The following is an 18,638-nucleotide window of genomic DNA, read 5'->3' on the forward strand; positions in this document are numbered from 1 at the left end:
AAACACCATTTATATATCACCAACCTCAACAACTTGATGCATAAAAAATTTCATGCTTCAAACATACCAGAAACATAAAATAAGTCTTGTTGGAAAATTGAACAACTGTCTGTCAGTGTTTGAAAGTTTCTCAGCCCTGTCTCTGAGTTCTCACAGGATTGCCAGTCCCAGATTGGCCCTTGTAGACCCAGTAACTAACCCATAGATCTGGGCTTCAGATACCCCAGGCTCAGCCACATTGCAATCCCAAGATCTCAATGTTGCTTCAATTTGCAGAGAGACCACCAGGGATATGCTCACACAAATGAAAGACTCTGAGAAGCAGCAGCAAGATGGAGGCCACCAGTACTCCCAGCAAGAAGACCCCAGGTGTAGCCAAATCCATAGGCACACTGACACTGGACCACCAGATCCTGGTCAGAGTCCCCAGACAGGGGCAGCTGTGCCCCAAGATGATGGTGGCAGCAAACTTTCTGGCACCAAGATTCCCTGGCCCTGGATGGTGTTCCAAGATGGATGCAGTCACATGCAACAAAACCTGGAGTCTTCATGGCAGTTTACTTCTAGGCAGTGGTGGCAGTGGTAGTGGTGGGAATCAGCAGAAGTCCACAGCAGGTTAGCAGCAGCTATAGTGGGACAGTGGCAGTGGTGGCAGATGTGGCTTCTGGGCTAGCATCATCCAGAGACAAGATCTCCAGATGACCTTCAGGCAGCAGCAGTGCAGAGGAGTGACTCTCTATGCTTGCTCCCCATGGAGCTCTGGGTACTTCTGGTTGGTTCTCAGAAAAACACTTTATCTTCAAGCGATGTCATACTCAAAACCAGGCTTGTTAGGAACACAGGCTGTCACTTCATGTTTTCTTTTCCATGCTTTTCTTCTAAAATTCCTCCCTTGCTTCTATTTCTCTTACCTGAGAGAAGATCTTGGCTGAGATTATAGGTGTGTACCACCACACTTGGCCTGTTCATAATTTTGATCACACTTCAAATACTTCTCTAATTGTCTTGTCCTCCCCAACACCATTGCATAGCATCCTATCACATTACACTGCCAAATGTTTTGTTTGTCATATTGTTTTTGGAATTACTCCTTAATAATTATTATATGATTATATATTTCTTTGTTTTTCTGTTTATTATATTTCCCTTAAAAGAATGTAAAGTCTTTAATGGAAGATATTCGATGTGACTTCTTGACCACTGTATTATCAAACTAGAATAGTATCTGACACCCGATAGGGTTTCCATAAATATTTATGATGATCTGTACACTGGGTACTGAACTGAAAACTGTGGTTCATTGACAAATGAATATAAAATGCATTATCCCCTTCCCAAAAGAAAGTGGATAAACAGGCTTAAGATGTCTTATTTTATCTGCTTTTTCTCAGATAAAGTAAGAGTAGATTGGAACCCTGTGGTATAAAATTAAGGAAGAATAAGGTGCTATATTATTTTATGATAATTAAATTGTCCTCTTCAACTGATATTCTTATATCAGTCACTGCTTTTTTGGTCACTTTTTGGGAAGGCCCATTAAAATGCTAATGAGAGTGGTTAAAATGTTAACCTAACTGTGTAAATTATAGGAGCCAACATTGCTGATTATGTACAGAAGGACTTTCAAACATGCTTTAAGTAGTGAAGTTTTTTTCATAGCAGAAGCTCACCCCTAAGTATAATGTACACATAGGTAAGAGTGGTTGATACTTGAGTTGAAGTGGTGCAGATTGAAATCTATATCCTGTCCACCAGGTATCTCTCCTGACTCCTGTCCTTCAAGGCTGTGTCCAAAGGACGACCTGTGGCGCCCAGAGCAGCTACACAGAACATGGTTTTAAGATTATGAATCTTTGACTAACCTCTTAGTTTTTTGAAATGGGGGCCCCAAAAACTGTAGTATTTTATTCAAAGTCTTGAACTTAGTGGCAGCAGTGGTACAAAAATACAGCTCCTTGAATTCCTGTGCAGTGTGCTTTCACCTGTGTTACCCTAGAGGCATGAATGCTAAATGCTATAGAATCAGATTAGAGCCTAGCAGTCAGAGTTCCTACAGGGAGAGAAGAGTCAGAATTTTTCAAGATCTGGGGGTCATTGCTTAGAATGCTTCTTCTCCCCTAGGACTGTAGAATAATTTCCTCATAAGAGTTTTCATTTGGAAATCTTCTTACATCTGTCTTAAGAAACAGAAATAAGGAAACATGACTTCCTTCTCCAAACATTTATTTTACAGTGACTGTATAGCTCTGAATTTCCATGCATCAAAGGAGAACTTTTACCCATATAACTTCCTATTGACTCTAATCAAGAGGGGTAAGATGAGTAGTGATATTGGCTCACTTATATGGTTATATTGTGGGCATGTATGACTATATAACATCAAATCTTATCATTGTGTACACTTATAATGCACCAATAAAAATGTGAAAAAGAACATGTTAAAAAAGAAGGGGGGACATTTTCATGACTATTTTTAGTTTCCTTTGTGATTGAAAACTTGGATTAGAAATAATTTACTTGGCTCAACTGGTGGATTCATACTGGCCAAAGCAGATTATCTTCTCAGCTAACTGGAAGCTTAGAGACAAACACAATACTTGGTATGCTACCAGACACTCAATAGATCATTTCCCTAAATAAACAAATTTCAGAGATATGTGATATCTAGTAAATATAGTGATATTTTAAATATATATATATATAATTTGATATTTGAATACATATTGAAGTGAATGGACATCATCTGTGCCATATGCAATTGTGGTATCCCAGGCATGACACCCATATTGAGATCCTGGAAAATATCCATCATCACAAGGTATTGAATATTACCATGAGTCACTTAATCTTTCCACAGCATTGTGCATCTCCCTGATGTTTTCTGTTTTGATTATGATTGTGGTGTCTGAGCTTCTCAGGAGGAGTCACTGAACAGCTTTGTGGACATTGAGGGCCCTTCACATGAAAACATCAATGGGAAAGGGTCTGAAATGCTGGTCCAGAGAAATAACAATGATGGTATGTTTTTCTCTTGCAGTCCTATCAATGGCTCAGGGGATATACTCAATCCCTTTGAATAGGGAGATTATCCAACCAAGGGGTAACCATGTTTTTTTTCCCACTGCATGTTGAAATTCCTATCCAAGTCCTTAGCTAGTTGATGTTGCAGTTTTCCATACTCATGCAGATCCACTGACTTCAGTGCTGAAGACAAATAGGCAATCCCAAAATGAAAGGAGAATAAAGTTACGAAGATTGACTAGTCATAAACACAGGTGAAAAAAATGGATGTTTAGACATTAATAAACTAATCATATTTGATTTCTTATAGGTTTAGCTGAGGGGACAGTTTTGAAACTACTTCAACAATAAAAACTGTTGTGTAAATATATTATGTTTGCCCTCTGTAGAATCACGCAGATTGAAATGGACTGGGGATGATAAGGCACTGAAAAACTTCATTGAAGGATGATGTGGTCTGCTTGTGAGAATTATATTAATAAAACTTGTTAGCTGTGAATTAATGCCATTTAAGGCTACAGGAAGGTTCTATTTACATAAAAATAAATGTACTAACTTCCCCAACTGATTGGTAAATTCCCTGAAACCTGACACTATATTCTAAATGTCTGTGTTTCATTCCATATGCATGGAAAGGTACTGAGTACCTTATCTATCATAATAGAATCACTATTTGTTTGTGAAGTCATTTATAGTTTATAAGGCATTCATTTAGACTGAAGCAGTCACTCATGTCAAGTCCCTCATTTATGAATTTAATTGCCATGTCATAAAAAAACCCAAGAGAAAAATTCACCTATCAAGATTACAGAGTTTTAAAAGAACCAGCCTTTAACTTGAAGTTCTTACCACCCCTTTTGAAACTAGTCTACCTGATCTTGACACTTCTGCAAAGAATCATAAATACAGTAAGATGATATCCTTGTATTTTTTAGCATATCAGTTACACCTTATCTGAATATTAAGGTCAGCTGATTTATAGTAAGTATGTCAGTGAGAAATATGTATTAAATAATTGTTAGTGCTTTGTAACATGTACTGCATTGGCAATAAGGACTAAATTTGAAGTCTTAAGTCAATGATTGAAAAATAAAAGGCTGAATGGTTAATTGGTAGAACTGTTTTCTTCACTCTTCTTCTAACTTCAGTTTTCTTTTTCAAAACCTACTCTATAGAATTTAATTGTTAGCAAAATATACAAGAGGTGTTTACCTACTTCCAAGATGAGCTTTAGAGGGTAGGTAACTCAGTAATGCAGTACTTTTCAGGAGCTTTGTAGAGGTTCTATAAAGAGACTTACTAAAGACAAATTATGTGAATCTAAAGGTCATCACCACGCCCTTACTTTTTAATTGAGGAGACTGAGGTCCCAAGGTGTTCTATCATTTACTAGATATTGGAATTAAAACTCTTTCTCTGGTGGAAGGTTGGAGCTCAGATCCTACTTAAATATTTTTTCTTTCTATCAAGAGGATCAGGTTTCTTGCTAATTTAGAGATCCTAAGAGTGGCCTCATCATATCTGTAAGGCCAAGATTGAGCCACCAAGACTGTAATGTCCTCAGTGACAGGAGCTGGACCGAGGACATAGAGGATACAGACATAGTAATAGTTTTCAAGGTAAGTTTGCTAAGAACTATTAATGGATTCTGATTTATTACTGCACACTCTTGTTTTAGAGAGCAGCTGTATTCAATTCTTACAATTAGATTCTAACCCCAACTCTGACATTAACTAATAATAACTGCAATTTCTATTGCTTTTTGGGCACTTTCTATGTGCCAGTGCACCCTTCAATGTGTTATTTACTTCACAACCAGTTCCTCATTTCATATTCAAAACAAATTCCACTCCTGGTTGAAGGATGAGAAAAATGAGACAGAGAATATCAATAATAGCCCTGTGGTCATTGTTTGTAAGTGCCGAAGTCTAGGTCTGCTAGACTATAAATACATAGTTGTAAACATTGTGACACCAATAATGCAAGGTTATTACCTTCCTCTTGAATTTGTCTTATTATCAGATAATGATAATAGTGATGATAGATTATATGAAAAGAAGCTTATTTTCTAACAGACAATACTCAAAATGCATCATATTTATTGCCTCATTTACCAGGAGGAAGTTGCTCTTCTCATCTACAGTTGACAGGGTAAGTAAACTGAGGGACAGAATGTTTGTCACTGCATTCCTTCTCTTTCTCTCCCCACAGTGGTTCAGTCTGGTTACATCTGCCTAATTGGTATGTGCCCATTAGTGCTCCTGTTTTGATCACACAGATTGCTGCCTGGTACAGGCATTTCCAACATATTGCTTACAAACTGCTTTGGTTAAAACAAAACAAAACAAGACCTATGTTGAGGCATAGTTACATGCATACAAATACATGCATTTTGAGGGCAGAATTTAAAGAGTGTTGACAATTTCACCCACCTGAGCAGCCACCACATTCAACAGACCTAATATTACCATTACCCCCAAAAGTTCCATTTCTAGTTTAATTTGTCCTCTGTCAGCCTTCTCTGCTTCTTGGCCCTTGGCAATCACAGACCTGGTTTCCAGTGCTACAGATGAGATTTATTTTCCTTGGGTTTCATGTAAATGAAATTATATAGAAAGAACTTTTTAATCTGGCTTCTTTAAATCAGGGTTAATATTTGAGGATTCCTATGTGTTCGTGCACTTACTACTGATCTGTTTCTTTTCAGTATTAAATAATATTCCATTTTGTGACTGTACCATAACATTATTATCTTTTGTCATTGTATGATCATTTGAGCTATTTTCAGTTTGGACTATTGTGTATAGAGCTGATGTGAATATTCTTATATAGTTCTCTATACAAAATTTTCACTTTCTTTTGGTCAATACCCAAGAATGAAATGACTGATTCAAATGGAAAGTAGATGTTTAACTGTTGATACCAAAACCAACTGGACTTTATTGCTCTTAATCTGTAGATATATTTGGGGAGAACTGCTCTAGTAACAAAATTGAGTCTTCAATCTATGAGCATAGTTTTTTTCAGAGGCTAATAATGTGATGTGGGTGATGTTAGTCCCAGAGGAGTGGCTCTGCCACTTTTTGGTGCTGGAACTTTCTAGTCCTTTGCTTTCACACTATCATTGATATACATACGTGGTTTTATCTTACTATTTGTTTTTTTTTATTTTATTTGCCTATTGTCTATTTCATTGTCTCCCTGTTTGTCTCTTTTGCATTAATCAGAAAATTTTAAATTATTCTTTTGCTGTCTGCAGTCACCTTTACAGAAATACTAGCAGCTTTATAATTTCTGCTCTATTTTAGAAATTTCAGCATGTATCTTTGACTTTGTACTTTTTAATATAAATCTGCACTTCCGATAATTCCTAGGAATGAAAGATCTTACAAAACTATAACCAAACTATGTTTAACTCCCTCACACTATTTTTTTGTTATTTTAATACTAAAATTATATAATTGTTATTAGTACTACATGACATGTAATTATATTATTCGTGTAACCTTTATTCTTTTAGATCTGTACACTTAGTTTTTCCCCCCATTTTTCTATAACATCGTTTGGAGCATTTTTCTTGTTTGGGGGACTATTTTTAATATTCTGAACATCTAAATCTGCTGGTGGCAAATTCTCAAAATTACATTTGCCCCTCTTATTTTACTTTCATTTTTTTAACTAGTAGATGGACAGAATGCCTTTATTTTATTTGCTTACTTTTATGTTGTGCTGAGGATTGAACCCAGGGCCTTATGCATGCTAGGTAAGTGCTCTGGCACTGAGCTACAGCCCCTGATTTCATTTTTTAGGAATATTTTTTTGCTGAGTGTAAGTCTGTTTTCTAGGTGTTTTGCTTGTTTCTTTTTTTATTTGTTCTTTGTGTTTTGGTAGGAGAGAGCATCAGCATTTTGAAATGTTATATATATTCTTCTTACTTCCCTAATTACTCTTTGCTCCCCTTTTACTTTCTCTTGGGTTCTAGTATCTCAAGTCCTTACTGTCTTCGTAGGTTTGTGATGCTTTAAACAGATTGAAATTAAAATTATTCAACTTTTCCAGTTGTTCTTAAAAGGCATTTATAAGCCAATCTATTATTTTTGGAAACAAATTATGTGTGTGTGCGCGCGCGTGTGAGTGTGTGTGTGTGTGTACAAATATATACTATACATATGCATGTGTGTATTCACCCTATAGAATATTTTTATTTCATGATATTATATTTTATTTCATTTTTATTTAGTTTTCTAAATAAACTCTTTTGGCTGATATGTAGAAATACCAATTCTCTATTTTTACAGAGCTTTCATGTCAGTGCACATCCAGAACAAAGATGATTGGAAGTGGCCATTCTAGACAACTATGTCTTATTTCCACTGTTTTTCTTTTTCTTTCTTTCTTCTTTTTTTGGTATTTTGTGATATTTGATTAAATACGTGATGTTGTGGTGCATGATATTTCTTTTTAGTTCCTTCTATTGGGTTGAAGAAGTTATCTTCTGAAAAACAGTTCACAAAGTGTTTTTCTTATCAATGGAAGGAAATTGGGTTACTGTCAAGTCATCTTTTCCTGATTCACTGAGGTAGTTGTCTGATTTCTTTTACTTATATCTTTAAATGTGATAAATTGCATTAATATATTTTCTAAAGCCAAACAGTGCTGCCCCTGCTGGCTGAAATCCAATTGGGTAGTAATGTAGATTACAGTTTAAACACAATTCTGTTACATTGTTGGTAAGATTGAAAATTAATAGTCATTTTGAAAGCAGTTGTGTTGGATTTTTTTTTTTATATAAGTTCTGTCTGCCTAGGCCTTACTTGAAGCAATCTGATTTGAGCATGTTACAGAGGATTTGTCAGTCAGACCCATAAAGAATCACTTGAAAATTCTATTTCTGTTGATTGTGTATCTGCATGTAGCTGCAGGGAATTGGTAGACTTCAGTATACATAAGTATGAAGTGGCGAAGAAGAATGCAATGGATATGCACAGGGAGACACTGGTCAGCAATAGAAGCACCTCAGTGGGTTTAATTACAACATGGAGTGCTGTAGTATATAAGGGAAGAAGGCAATAAGCATGAGAAATCTTTATTACAACATTCTCCATGTGAATTGAAATATACATATAAAGTATACTATAGGTAAACACACATACTGAAAAACACAAATAGGAATATTGCTTTTCGGACTTTAGGGGATCCTGTTGCCCACCTGGGCCGGTTTGCCCCTGCACCAATCCAAACTCAATAATCTGTCCCCACTTTAGAATCCATCTCTCTAGAAAGTTTTCCAGAACAATTCTAGATCACTCTGATGTCTCCCATATTGTGAAATCCTGTGGCACATTTGTACATTTTCTACCCAGACAATGTCACACATAATACAAGGCAAAGAAATAGTATCAGCTGTAAAGAGGTATTTTTGACATATTTTCACTCTTTCCATGTAGATGTTAGCTGAGTGACTCTCTTTGCTTGCTCCCCGTGGAGCTCTGGGTATTTCTGCTGGTTGGTTCATCATAAAACACTTTATCTTCAAGCCACGTCATATTCAAAAGCAGCCTGTTCTTGTTAGGAACACAGGCTGTCACTTCGTCTTTTGTTTTCCATGCTTTTCTTCTAAATTTTTTTCCTTTCTTGAAGACCACCACACATGGCCTGTTCATTATTTTGATCCCACCTCTACTTATTTTGTCACCTCCATCACCACCACATAAAACCCTATCACATTACACTGCCAAAAGCTTTGTTTTGTCATAATGTTTTACTATGAATTTTGGAATTATTCCATAATAATTTTTACAGAAGTATGTCTTTCTTTGTTTTTATTTGTATTATCTTTCCCTTAAAGCAATGTAAAGCCTTTGATGTCAGCTATTTCATGTGACTTCTTGACCACTGTATGCTCAAAGCTAGATGGTATCTGGAACTTGATAGAGTTTCCATAAATATTTCTGATGACCTGAGTGTACACTGGGCACTAAACTGCAAACTGTGGTTCATTGACAAATGAATATAAAATGTATTATCCCCTTCCCAAAGGAAACTGGACAAACAGGCTTAAGATGTCTTATTATATCTGCTTTTTCCCCAGATAGAGTAAGAGTAGGTTGGAGCCCTGTTGTATAAAATTAAGGAAGAGTATTGTCAAGTTATTTTGTGATAATTAAATTGTCCTATTCAACTGATATTCTTATATCATTCACTCCTTTTTGGTCACTTTATGGGAAGGCCTATTAAAGTGCAAATGAGAGTGATTACAATGATAACTTTCCTGTGTACATTAGAGGAACCAATATTGTTCATTATATATTGAATGGCTTTCAAACATTTTTAGTGGAGCATTTTTCCTAAGCAGAATCTCACCTAGAAGTGCAATACACACATAGGTCAGAGTGACTGGTACTAGGGCTGAATTGTAGTGGGTGGAACCTGTACCCAGCCCACCAGGCACCTCTCCTGTCTCCTGTCCCAGAATCAAATGGAGCAAGGTCTTAATATCATGAAGTTTAGACTAATCTTTCCATTTGTGAAACTGTTGCTCAGAGAACTGAAGTGACTTATTCAGTCTTATCATTACTGTACACAATAGAGCTAAGACCCAGGTCCTTCAATTCTAGCACACTGTACTTTCGTATGTGATATCCTAATATTCATGGATGCTAAATGCTGATTAGAGCTTCTCAGTGGGAGTTCTATAAGGAGAGAAAGTTAGATATTTCTGGGATCCAGAGACCTTCTGCTTCTCCTCTGGAGCTGTGGGAGAATCACCTCATAAGACTTCTCATTTGGAAATCAGCTTACATCTGTTTATAGTGGTAGACATAATAAAATGAGACTTCTTTCTCCAAGTGTTTATTTTACAATTACTTATAGATTACATGTACCAGAGAGAAGACCTTTTACTCATAGGTGTCTTAACTTCCCATTGGTGAAGAGCAGCATGAATCTGTCTGGTGCAGATATGACCTTTTTATTTGTAAGTGAAATTTCACAGTAGAAATAGTTTACTTGGCTGAACTGGTGGATCCATGCCAGCCACAGTGAAGATTATCTTCTAATCTACCTTGGAGTTCTGAGACAAAAATGACACCCAATATGCTAGCAGGCACTCAATAGATCATTTCCCTAAACGAATGAATTTCAGAGTTACGTGCTACCTAGCAAATATAATTTAAGAATATATTAATTTGATTTCCAACTACATATTGAGGTGGGTGGACATTATTTGTGCCATATGCAATTGTGATATCCCAGGCATCAATGATGCTCACATTGAGATCTTGAAAAATGTCCATCATGACAAGGTTTTGAATGTAGCCATGAAAGTCACTTAATCTTTCCGCATCACTGTGCATCTCCCTGATGTTTTCTCTCTTGATAATGACTGTGGTGTCTGGGCTTCTCAGAAGGAGTCGCTGAACAGCTTTGTGCACATTGAGGGCCCTTCGGATGAAAACATCAATGGGAAAGGGCCTGAAATGCTGGCCCAGACAAATAGCAATGACAATGTTTTTTCCTCCTTCAGTTCTGTCAATGACTCGGGCCAGGTACTCAATATCTTTGACTGAATAAGTAGATGATCCAACTAAGGGATAAGCATGTTTTTGCCACTGGATGTTGATATTCCTATCCAAGTCCACAACTAGTTCACTTTGCATTTTTCCATGCTCGTGCAGATTCACTGACTTGAGTGCTGGAGACAAACAAGCAATCCCAAAATGAGAGGAGAATAAAGTTATAAGATTGACAAGTCATGGTGAATCGATAAAAATAAAGAACTTAATGCTAAGTGAAATAAGCTAGACTCAGACAGTCAAGGATCAAATGTTTTCCTTCATCTGTGAAAGCTAGAAAAAAAATAAGTGGGAAAGGAGGGAAGAGGAAATCTCATGAAAATAGCAGAGAGGTCAGTGAAATAGAGGAAAGTGATTGAGTGAAAAGGTGGACGGACCGGAAAAGGGAAGAATGGTGGAATGAATCTTACCACACATTCTTATGAACATATACCACAGTGAATTTCACCTTTATAGATCCAAAACACAATAATTTATAAAACTGTAAATAAATAGAAGAAAGAACAGTAGAATAGAGGAAAGGGAACAGGGGTAAGGAAGAGAAGGAACGAAGAAGTACTGGCAACTGAACTGGAGCGAATTATATTTCATGCTTGTATAATTATGTTAAAACAAATCCAATGTTATGTATAACTATAATGCACTAAAAATGTTTGTCAGTCATAAATATAAGAGAAAATTTTTGGTGATTATACATAAATAAACTAATCATGTTTGATTTATTATAGGCTTGATTGAAGGGACACTTTTGAAATTTAATTGAATAATTAAAAATATTATAGATTATGTATGTCCTTTTGCAGAACCGTGCCACTGGATGAATGGTAAGGCACTGAAAAAACTGCATTGGAGGACGATGTGGTTAGTTTTGTAAGTATTATTTTTGTAAAACTTGTTGGTTCTAGATTAAAATTATTTGAAGACACAGAAAGATACTAACTAATGTTATTTGTATTAAGAAACAAAAATAAATCTATTTCTTCAAATACTCGCAAAATCCCTGAAGACTAAGGTTATATTCTAAACTTCTGTGTTTCCTTCCATATGCATGGAATTGTACTGAGTACATCATCTGTAATAATAATAGTATTACTGTTTGTGAAATCATTTACAGTTTACATTTATTTAAACTGAGGCAATCACTCATGTCAACATTCCTCATTTATGTGTCTAATTGTCATATCATAGGAAGAAAAACTCAAGAGAGAAAATCCCCTGCTGAAGACTACACAGTGTGTAAAGAACACTGAAGTTCCCACCACATCTTATGAAACTATCCTACCTGATCTTGACACATCTGGAGATAAACACAGCACAAGTAGAATAAGATAAAGTCTTACCATTTTTCAGCATCTCAATTACATCCTTATCTAAATATTAAGGCCAGCTGATTTATAGCAAAAATATCAGTGGGAAATGTGTATTAAATGATTACTAATGCTTTGTCACATGTGCTACCTTAGAAGTAAAGAGATATGTTTGTAGACTTAACCTAGTGACTAGAAAACAGACATACTGGACGATTGGTTGGTGGAAAATGGCAGAATGATTGTCTTCACTCTGCTTCCAACTTACTTCAGTTTTCTCTTCCAAAGCAGACTCTGGCTACAAAGTTCAACTTTAAGCAGAACATACAGGAGATGTTTTCCAACTGCAACATCCAAAATGAGCTAAAGAGGTTGATTAACTCAGTACTGCAGTACGCTGTTGAACTAAGAGACCCTCCTTTGTAGAATGTGATGCTGAAGGTCGTCACTAGACCCTTGCTTTTGTAGCTGAGCAAACTGAGGTCTCAAGGAGTTTTGTCATTTTTCATATGTCAGGAGTGAAAACTCCCCCCTTTTAATGGGAATTCTTAAAACTTGAAATCCAGGTCCTACTGATTTCGCTTTTATTAAGAGAATCATCTTTCTCACTAAGTTGGAGATCCTGAGTGGCTTCATGTCTGGAAGACAAGGACGGAGCCACCATGACTGAATAACCCTTGGTAATAGGAACCAGACCCAGGGACATAGATAGGCAGGTAGTGACAATTTTCTAGGTAATATTGCTGAGATATGTTAGTGGATTTTGAGGTATTGTTGGTGTACTCTTAGTTTTGTAAATATAGCAACTGGACTAGGATTCTTCCAGCTGTATCTGAACCCAACTCTAACATTAACTATGGATAATGGCAATTTCTGTTGTTTTGGGGGGCCCTTTCTATGTGCAAATGTGCCTTGCAATGTGTTGAATTCTTTATTTCCTTTACCTGATTTCATCTTCAGCATAAGCACCATGTTTATTGGATGTATGAGGAAAATGTGGCAGAGAAAATAAACAACAGGCCAAAGATCATTTTTTCTAATGGAGTCAGTCTAGTTCTGTTAGACTCTAAATCCCATGCTTTTAAACACTGTGCCAATGTGATATAAGTTTTACCTTCCTCTTGTATCTGTCATACTATCAGGTGATAATAAGAGTGATGATAATTTACATAAAACCTCACTTCCTCAAAGATAATGATCAAAATTCACCATCTGTATTACCTCATTTTATCTGCTGGGTATTTTTTTTCATTTGTAGGTGACAGATGAGTAAATCAAGGGACAGACTATTTATGTAATTGGTCCAAGTCACTGATATAGGATCAGAAGTCAGATTCTAAACCCAGGACATCTGGATCTAGAATCCACACCCATAATCTTCACACTAACTATAGAAAATGGACATTTTAATTTCTGAAATCATTTTAGCTCCATTGATAATTTCTATGCTTTCTGGCTAAATACTGTAGTGTGAATTTCTCATGGGCAGGGAGGTGATAAACATTTTTCTACACTTGCTCCCTTCATTTTAGATCAATGTATTCTTGTAAAGGAAAGATATCTATGTCCTATGAAAAATTTTGGTGTATTGTGATGAAGAAATATGATAAAGATGAGCCATTTCCTACATTTCTTATTCTCCTTGAAAGGTAAGGAAAATTTTGAAGGCAATATGAATAAAGCTTAGACTGAATCATACTGTTGATGTTGGATTTGAAGTATTCAAACCATTGGCGGATGGTGGAATCTCCCAATAGGTGTATGGATTTTCCTCTCAGGCACTCATTCATTTTGATTGGAGCCAAACTGCAGGAGCCAGGATGCCATATTTGTTTCCAGACATGCCCACTGGGGATTGTGGATGTCATTCGAGGCTTGCATTTCTCTTTTGGTGGAACTGGGTCTTCTGCAAAAATCAGCAAGAAGGGACCTTCTAAAACATCAAATTATCCATCAGTATTGCTAAAGAACTTTCTGTCATTTCTAAGCGTCCTCTTAATAGGGGGGTGAAGATAGTGGTCACGGTAGAAAAGCCTTACAGAAATATCCTCATATGGAATAGCTGTTTTTCAGGAAAAAAAAGATCTAATATGAGTTTCCTAATGTGTATCATTAATGTTCATTATAATAGCACATGTTTTCTCCCAGAAGTCAAAATGACTCTCTGTTAAACTTTAAGTATTTGTCAGTCTTTCTATAAAAGCAATGTCATCCATTTTTGTAGAGTAATGAAAAATCATGCATAGTATCATTTAATTCACCTTTTCCTTAAGTTTTTCATACTCTGTCACAATGGGTTAAAAGCCACCAAAAAATCTATGAATTCATTGAGTTAAATTCAAGATCATAGAAAAAATAATAATAAGTTTAGAAACATCCAATCTGTTTGAGCAGTCTGAAGGCCAGAGAGAGTCCTGAAAGTCCATGAAGGGCCTGGTATTCACCTCCTAGTTGGTTAATGAAGGGTCTGAGGTGGCTATAATAGTGAGGTGACAGGTCTGGGGCACTGATTGTTTATTTATTTGGAGGACTTTAGTATTTTAATGACTGGTATAGGCTTCTTCATATATGCAGGGTAAAAAATACCATTTCTACAACAAGGTACATAATTATATTTCAGTGTGGGCAAGTATATTAACAATTAGCAAACCTTTAATGCTGCACTGTCAGAGACATAAATGATATTGCCTTAAATCATTTTAGATAGGGTTTCCTTTGCTGTTTTGAGTTAAATAAATTAAAGGAAATAAATGTGGAAATTCTACTTTGTATATCAAAGTTGTTTGAAATGTGAGAGATCAAGAGGAGATAATGATAGTAATCAGACTCCTAGGTAGCAGACTGGAAACCTCTAGATGGTGATTATTGGACTAGAAGTGATGTAGGAAGTGGTGATGGCGATGGTGTGGAGAAGGATGGTGTTGGAAAGGGGGCCTGGTAAAGAGTTAGAAGAGAGTTTCACAGTTTGTAGGTTATTGAGTAAGATGGACAGGTAATCTGTTATCTGATGAGTAGATCAATGATGAGAGATATAGTCACTAAAAGAGGCATTTGATATCCTAGGGATTCCAATAATTCACTCACTTAGTACATGATATCTTGGCTCACATTAGACAAGATAAATGAGTATTGAGCTGATGAAACTAAAACTGAACAAGTCCAACAGAAAGAGGAAAGCCTTTAAGTATGTCTAGTACTAAGCACCCTCCACAAACACAGGAACACTTACTGTTGCATTTGGAGACACTAATCACATCGAAGTTTTTCATAATCTCCACACCCACATTTGACCTTTAAAAGACAAATATAGAAATGAACCTGCTGGTGGCCTCAAATCAGGAAAGACTCAATAATTAAGATCATCTAGTTATTTTTTAGTGAATACCAATTATGGTTTCCTCAACTCAGGGCAGTAAGGAAATTTCCATTTAAAGAAATGGAAATTCCATGAGATCCAGGTACCCAGAAGGAGAGCAAAGACTTAGCAAGATGCAGAAAAAATATATTAGAGCACCCACACATATTTCTCATTCTCTTATGGTTTCCATTTTGCCTGAATTTCTCATTTAATTGACAAAGATTAAAAAGCTTGTGAACTTCTGAAGAATGAGCCCTGTCCCCCAAATTAATTCACAGATCCTCTCCTAAATGGATCTTCATAAATGGTGCCTATGTTGATTTTCTTGTATGACTTTCCTTTGGACCAACATATAGGAAAAATAAAGTAAATCATTGCCCTGGTATCTCCACCAATAATTTTTTTACCTTACAAATATGGTCCTTTCTTGTTTGCTAAGATAGGAAACTTGCTTGTTCTTAGAATGCATTTGGATGATTGCAGCACAGGGAACATGCTGAGGCCTCATGCAGTAGAAGGCTTCTTGGTCTTGAGCATCCAGGTACTGGCATAGTTCAGTGCTCGAGTTTAAAATCAGGGCACAATCAGTATTGACCTGTGTGGACCCATTGATGAACTGGCCTGTGAAGATCACCCTGTCATAGCCTTGGTTCCTTGCCCTCCAGAGAGCTGACACCCCTTCACTGGGGTGGATGAGCAGGAGAGACAGGGAGACCTGGCCCTCCCAGAACAGAGTGAAGCTGACAAGGTAGGTGCCATTGTGGAAGTCCATCACCTTTCCTGAAGCACCTGCTTTCAGGGCTGGGGAGGACATCCTGGCCCTGAGGAAGTCCCCTCCATATTCCTTCCTGCGTCCCAGATGGTCCCTGGCCTCCAGCAGAATATCCAGCTGGTCCCCCCTGCAGTATGTGTCTCTAGGGTTGAGGATGGTGACTGTGCTGTGTTTGGCACTGGTGGTGCTGTTCACATGGGTGAAGGGTCTGGGAGGGATCATTTGGTCTAGTTTCTCCCGGATCTCACTTATTCTCAGCTCAGTCTCTGTTGGTGAAGCTGCTGGATTCAGAGATGCTTCAGGGCTTGAGGACTCTCTGATCATGTTCCAGTGATGGAGGGAGACAGGCAAATTGAGAGCAGTCTGTATCTGAAATGACAAGAAAGGGAATAGAGAACACCAAAAATGTTCCCTTTTAACATCACTTTTATCTTTTATGGAATAATGAGAGGCACTAAAATTAAATGACACATGTGTGTCATAGTCAATACACTTTTGATACTGTTAGCATTACTGTAGTTTCTGTTGGCTCATCAGTTTTGGAAGAACCATTTAATCCCAATGAGCCTTAGGATCTTTTTTAAATGGTGGTTGTAAAATCTACCTTGTTGGTCAACCTGAAAGACCAGATGAAAAAAATGTTTTTAACTGTAATGAATGAATGCTTTTGTTTAATTATTTTTATATAACAAGTAAAATTTAGTAAAAAATATGTAATCCCAGACAAACAAATCTAATATGTTCATCACTATCATATCTCTCTTACAAGAAATGATAGTGGTAGTGGTTCAAGCTGAATGAAAAAAATGCCATAGTAACATAAAATATGGAAAAGCATAAGGCTAATTTGTAAAAGTATGTACAAAGTCAGAATTCTCTAATGGTGTAATGATGATGAGAAATCACTTATATCTTCATTATGAAGGTTAAACAGCAAAAGAATTAAAATAATAATGGCTAAAGTAGTTTTTTGAAGGAAACAGAATACAAAAAAATATATTGTGAAATCAGACATTTAAAATGTGGGTGGTATACAAGTAGATTTTATTCATGTGATGAAGCTTAAGCTGTTACCAGCTTAAATATGGTGCTATCACTATTAGAGTTTTTTGTATGTCTTATGGTAACCACAAAGAATATATTTGTAGCAAGTACATAAAAGATAAAAAGTAAGAATTCAAAGCATACCAATAGAAAAAAATCACTAGTCACAAAGGAAGAAATCGAGCATAGAGGAAAGAATAAACACTCCACAAAACAATAGGAAGACAGCAAAATGGAAGTGGTCTTTACGTATCAGTAATTACCTATCATAATATAATAAATTCTCCTAAGGAGATAGCATCATTGAACAGATGAAAAAAAAATAAAAATGATATAACTCTATGCTGCTGGCAAGAGACTTCACCTGTAAGAACACACACAATTAAAAGTGAAAGAATGGTAAAATACATTCCTTGCAAGTGAACAGGAAGAGAACAGTATTAGCTATAGTTACATCAGATGAAACAAACTTTAAGTTAAAAATTTTAAAACAAACAAAAAGGTCATTATATAATGATAAAGGAGTCAAATAAGATGATATATCTGTATGTGTTTGTGTGTGTATATGTATGTGTGTGTGTGTGTGTATATATATATATATATATATATATATATATATATATATATATGAAATCTCCATCCAACATTGAAGCAGATCAATATATAAAACAGATATTGATAGATATGAGAGAGATAAACTATAATATAATAATAGTAGGGGACACTTTAATACCCATTTTCAGATATGAATAGATCATCTGGACAGAAAATTTGTAAGGAGACATCATAATTATATTTTAGCTGGGCTGCGGATGTAGCTCAGGGTTGAAGTGCTGGCACTTGCCTAGCATGTGTGAGGCCCAGGGTCCCATATTCAGCACTACAAACCCAAAACCAAAACACTGCACCTCAGACAAAAATGGAATTAATAAACATATATGAAATATCCACCGAATTGCAGCAGAACACACATTCCTCTTAGGTGCACTCAGAATATTCTACCTGCTAGATCATGTTAGGCCACATAAAAAATCTTAAGATTAAAATTATGTCAAGTATCTTTTCAACCACAATGTTATAAAACTAGAAATCAATAACAGAAAGAATTCAGGAAATTCACAAATATAGAAAAATTAAATATATGTTCATGAGCAACCAATGGGTCAAAGAAGAAATAAAAAAAGAGTAAGGGGTGGACTTGGCTCACTGGTAGAGCATCTGCTTAGCATGTACAAGGTCCAAGATTCAATCCCTAGCACCACAGGGGGAAAAATAAATTAAAAAATATTTTGAGACAAATCACAATGTACCCATACCATAGTATACCAAAACTTAGGGATGCAGAAAAAACAATTCTAATCAGGAATTTTATAGCAATAAACACATCAAATAACCAATCTAATGTTGTACTTCAAGGAACTAGAAAAAGAAGAACAGATTTAGTCAAAGTTATAAGAAGAAGGATACAATAAAGATCAGAGCAGAAAAATAAAATAGAGAATATAGAGCCAATAGAAATGATCACTAAAACTAAGTGATTTTTTAAAAATATAAACTATAAG

General features: G+C 36.1%; 1 protein-coding gene and 1 pseudogene across 1 annotated transcript; both read right to left on the bottom strand.

Moving 5' to 3' along the window:
• Window positions 1-626: 626 nt before the first annotated feature.
• On the bottom strand, window positions 627-5,783 carry LOC113185429 (NXPE family member 4-like; annotated as a pseudogene).
• A 4,395-nt stretch (window positions 5,784-10,178) lies between these two features.
• On the bottom strand, window positions 10,179-16,074 carry LOC113185430 (NXPE family member 4-like). Its single transcript, XM_077797756.1, has 4 exons — window positions 15,668-16,074; window positions 15,126-15,193; window positions 13,602-13,799; window positions 10,179-10,714 (listed from the first exon to the last, which is right to left on the bottom strand). The coding sequence occupies exons 1-4, from the start codon at window positions 16,072-16,074 to the stop codon at window positions 10,179-10,181; spliced, it is 1,209 nt and encodes a 402-aa protein (XP_077653882.1).
• Window positions 16,075-18,638: the final 2,564 nt, after the last annotated feature.

This window comes from Urocitellus parryii, chromosome 4 (assembly GCF_045843805.1).
Source record: "Urocitellus parryii isolate mUroPar1 chromosome 4, mUroPar1.hap1, whole genome shotgun sequence".
Lineage (NCBI taxonomy): Eukaryota > Metazoa > Chordata > Mammalia > Rodentia > Sciuridae > Urocitellus > Urocitellus parryii.

Coding starts and splice junctions, on each gene's coding strand:
- LOC113185430 (XM_077797756.1), bottom strand. CDS start 16,074: ATGTCCTCCCCAGCCCTGAAAGCAGGTGCTTCAGGAAAGGTGATGGAC. Junction 15,194..15,667: donor GAAAGGACCATATTTGTAAG/GTAAAAAAATTA, acceptor TGTCTTTTAAAG/GTCAAATGTGGGTGTGGAGA. Junction 13,800..15,125: donor CTCCAAATGCAACAGTAAGT/GTTCCTGTGTTT, acceptor CAGAAGACCCAG/TTCCACCAAAAGAGAAATGC.